The 3,635-nt window shown below is 37.1% G+C and overlaps 1 protein-coding gene across 1 annotated transcript; it reads right to left on the bottom strand.

The window, feature by feature from the left end:
• Positions 1-270: 270 nt before the first annotated feature.
• On the bottom strand, positions 271-3,227 carry LOC120119554. Its single transcript, XM_039139370.1, has 5 exons — positions 3,108-3,227; positions 1,882-2,769; positions 1,459-1,659; positions 931-1,126; positions 271-768 (listed from the first exon to the last, which is right to left on the bottom strand). Exons 1-5 carry the CDS (start codon positions 3,204-3,206, stop codon positions 587-589), a joined length of 1,566 nt encoding a protein of 521 aa, XP_038995301.1. The 5' UTR covers positions 3,207-3,227; the 3' UTR covers positions 271-586.
• Between the last annotated feature and the right edge of the window lie 408 nt (positions 3,228-3,635).

The following is a 3,635-nucleotide window of genomic DNA, read 5'->3' as shown; positions in this document are numbered from 1 at the left end:
TAATCAAAATAATTAATAATGTAAACTACTGAATTAACTAGTCGCCATGGTCTAAATATCGAATTTTAGTATAGTATAAGTACCATAACCATACTTCGACCTTTCAAAAACTATGTGATCTTGGCTTTAATTTCTGGAATTTTGTGAGGTCAATGTGATGCGTAGGTAGTCAATTCGCGTACACGACACGATTACGTAACATTCAACATTAAAATGGTACGAGAAAACCAAAAAAAGAGGACCTAAAACAATATGTAAAAACACGACACGAATATAAGAATGTGTTGAAATGTATACAATATCTGAATATCCTTCATCATACACATCATATTAACAAGTCAATCTTTCCATTTTCATTCAGGTTTCGACATCCAGGTCCGAGACCGGGTTCAGGTTCTGCCCTTTAGGTATACCTAGAACCCCTATACAATATAAACTTTTACACAGGCAAATGATGATATAGTACGAGATATTAGATTAGCTGATTTACAGAGAACGTAGATAAGATATATTAAGACTCATGCTCCATTGGATTTTCTTCATACCGAATATAGAAGCAATTAGTTTGATTTCCAACTTCGGGCGCTCAACTTAGTGTGTTATATAGATCAGAAAGCGCTCGGTAGAGAATGGCAGCAGCTGGTGGTCGAGGAATGGACCCGAGAAGTATATCTGATGCAGTCATCGACTGGCTGCCATAGAATCGGGAATTCTCTCTTACCCGAGTGGTGACAACGCTTCCTTCAAGTGAACATCCAACAAAAGCACCTACATAATTCAAACAATAATCAAATTAACAGACACTGCTATGTCGATATTCAGCATGATACTGCCATACCCTAAAATATCACTAAGACGGCAAATATGCAACCGAACTGAATTTGATTATGGTAAAGGAAACAGAAAATCTAAGATGGGATGAGTCGATACCTTTACTACAGCTGTATGTATAACAAGCAGCATAACCACCATCGCCGGCTCGTACATCGGCTTCCACAGTCCGTCCAACAATACCAACAGCGGCACTTAAACCGGCTCCAATAGAAAGATGTGCATTGCCGCTAAAAGTCTTAACAGCGTCATTTGTTCTCAAGATAATAATAAAATCTGTCAGTTCTCCCCCTGCCTGCAGATGTATTAATGGTTAGGGAAAAGGTGAAACAAAATTTAATTTCACATGATTGACCCAATGCATCCTACTGTCCACAAATTCCGATTGAGTTCCCCATGCCAAAACATCGGCTATGCCCACATGTCACATTTAAACAACGGAAATCATTTTTGGACAACAACGAACAAAATGATTTTGTTCCATCAACATAATCTAGGAAGAGTAGCAGCCAGGAATTTGAATAGATATATGATTGAATGCTACCATTTGCAGTTTCTTAGGTATGAATATCCAATAGGAAAACTTTAGCATACGAGTCAATGGAGAACAAAGATTCATGTATTCACCTGAGCTCCCCATCCTACACCAAATGAGGAAATGGCAGAAGGTGGAGACCATGTGCCATCCTCTCTACGAGCAATCACAAGTCCAGTACCGATATTATATGTCACCATAACACCAACTTTCATAACAGAGATTATGGCAAGGCCTTTTGCTTCTCGGAGGATGGAGTCCGGAATCGATTTCTCAGGTTTCAAAGTACCAACCTGGCCGGTGAAAAAGAAAACAGTGAGAATTCTGAAAAATATATGTATGGTTTCAATGAGAATTCCAAGTACTAAAATGAACGATCATCAAGAAAAAGCAACTAGCAGAATATCAGGATCTTTATATTCACAGGGAGTTGAAATTTTATGCAAAACACTAAGAGCTGTTTTATAAGTTAACAAGTAATCGATGACAAGTAAACCTCAAAGCTTGATTCTTACCTTTGTAATATAACCACGAATTGTATTTGTTGCCTTATAAATCTCATGTTCCATGGACTGTCCCCAGGGAAAATTAAGCCAAGATCTCAAAGTACTAAGGTCTGTCAGATCATGAGTTGGCAGCTGAGCAGCATTACTAACTTGGTCCATCAAGTATGGCTGGACAGACTCAAGCCGTACACAACATACATCGCAGACACGTTGTGGATCCGTTACACGAAACTTTTGGGGCATTAAACTCCTTCCTTTAGAACACTCACCACAAAATATTCCTCCACAAAACCTGCAATGGTGTCTCGAACACATGATCGGGTGAAACCTCACACCACACAACATACAAGCAGAAGCAGCACTGTCAGCCAACCACTTTGTCGGTTCCGCTTCAAGAATTTCCTTCACGTTACCCATATTCGCTTCATTCAGCGTCTGGGCCATCTCTTGCCAAGCTTGCTCAAGCAAATGACTCGATAACCACGAAACTCCACATCGCTGAATATCACTGGAAGTTAAAGCATTTACTTTCCCACGGGCAGCGAGTATCATCTCGACTATCACATCCCACATGGTCAATTCCTTCTCTTCAGCAAGGAACTCACCCCATCCCATGTCACCTTCAGGGAAATAACCTCCACCGGAAGGAAAACCTTTGGCCCATTGTTCATGATCGCTTTCAAGCATTGGTGGAACCGAGACCGGTATCCAAACCCCCGTGTCCTCAGCAAGAGGGGAGTCATAAAAGAAGTATTTTCCAGTCTTTTTAAGGTCGATTTTCGGTTCTTTAACTTCTTTTTCCTTATCATCCAACCCCTCCATACTTTTAGTTGGCATTGATAATCCATTATCATATTCTCTAGAACAATTAATTCCTTGACCCTCAACAGTAGAATCCTAGAATTAAAATGATTTGGAATAAGCAAATAATCATCAAATAAATATAATATATATATGATGCACTTAGTTTTTAAAACAACTAAATTCAACTTTATTTATATAATTATAGAGAACAATACACCAAACATTAATACAAAATAAAAACACCCAGCTCAGAAAAATCCTCCTAAATTTGAATTTAAAGGGTAAAAAACATTTTTTGTTATTGAGCCTGAATTCAGCAGTAAAGATAGACGCATAATTCAGAAGATCAAATTGAAATTAAAAACCTTAATTTTCTGAATTCGATGATTCTATGATTAATACGACAAGTGGAAACAATTTTAAAGACTTACCGGGATAGAATTCGGGTTCCGATTGCCGGCAGCATCCTCGTTTAGGGAAAGAGAAGAAACCCTATAATCAAAGCCGAAATTTTGATTGGAGCCCTCCATAAAGCGGTTGAACTGAAATTAAATTCTTTAACAAATAAAGGGTATAAATAAATGTTACTAATTACAGATAAAAAATAGAAACTTTTTATGGAGCTGATTTAAAAGATAAATTTTATAGAAAAACTTTTTGAATTGAAATTAATTTCATCAAAATCATCAATCATTGAAGGAAGAGATGAAAGCTGCCTTTAAAAACTTGGGAGAGCCCTCGTTGACGTTTACATCTTCAGACGGCACATATAAGGAGTTTTGCATCACATACACGAAATATAACATGCGGTCAAATACATCACAGATCACTCAACTATTAATAAGAGTATAAATAAGTCACTACATTTCAAAATTTATAAATAAATTACTCACTTAATCGATTGTAAAAAGCATATGTCTCTATCATTAAAAAATAATAATTAAAAAAATTAAAACTTA

This window comes from Hibiscus syriacus, unplaced genomic scaffold (genome assembly GCF_006381635.1).
Source record: "Hibiscus syriacus cultivar Baekdansim isolate YM2019G1 unplaced genomic scaffold, ASM638163v2 tig00110332_pilon, whole genome shotgun sequence".
In the NCBI taxonomy this organism is placed as follows: Eukaryota; Viridiplantae; Streptophyta; class Magnoliopsida; order Malvales; family Malvaceae; genus Hibiscus; species Hibiscus syriacus.
Note: the sequence above shows the minus strand (reverse complement) of the source record. Positions and strands in the feature narration are given on the sequence as shown.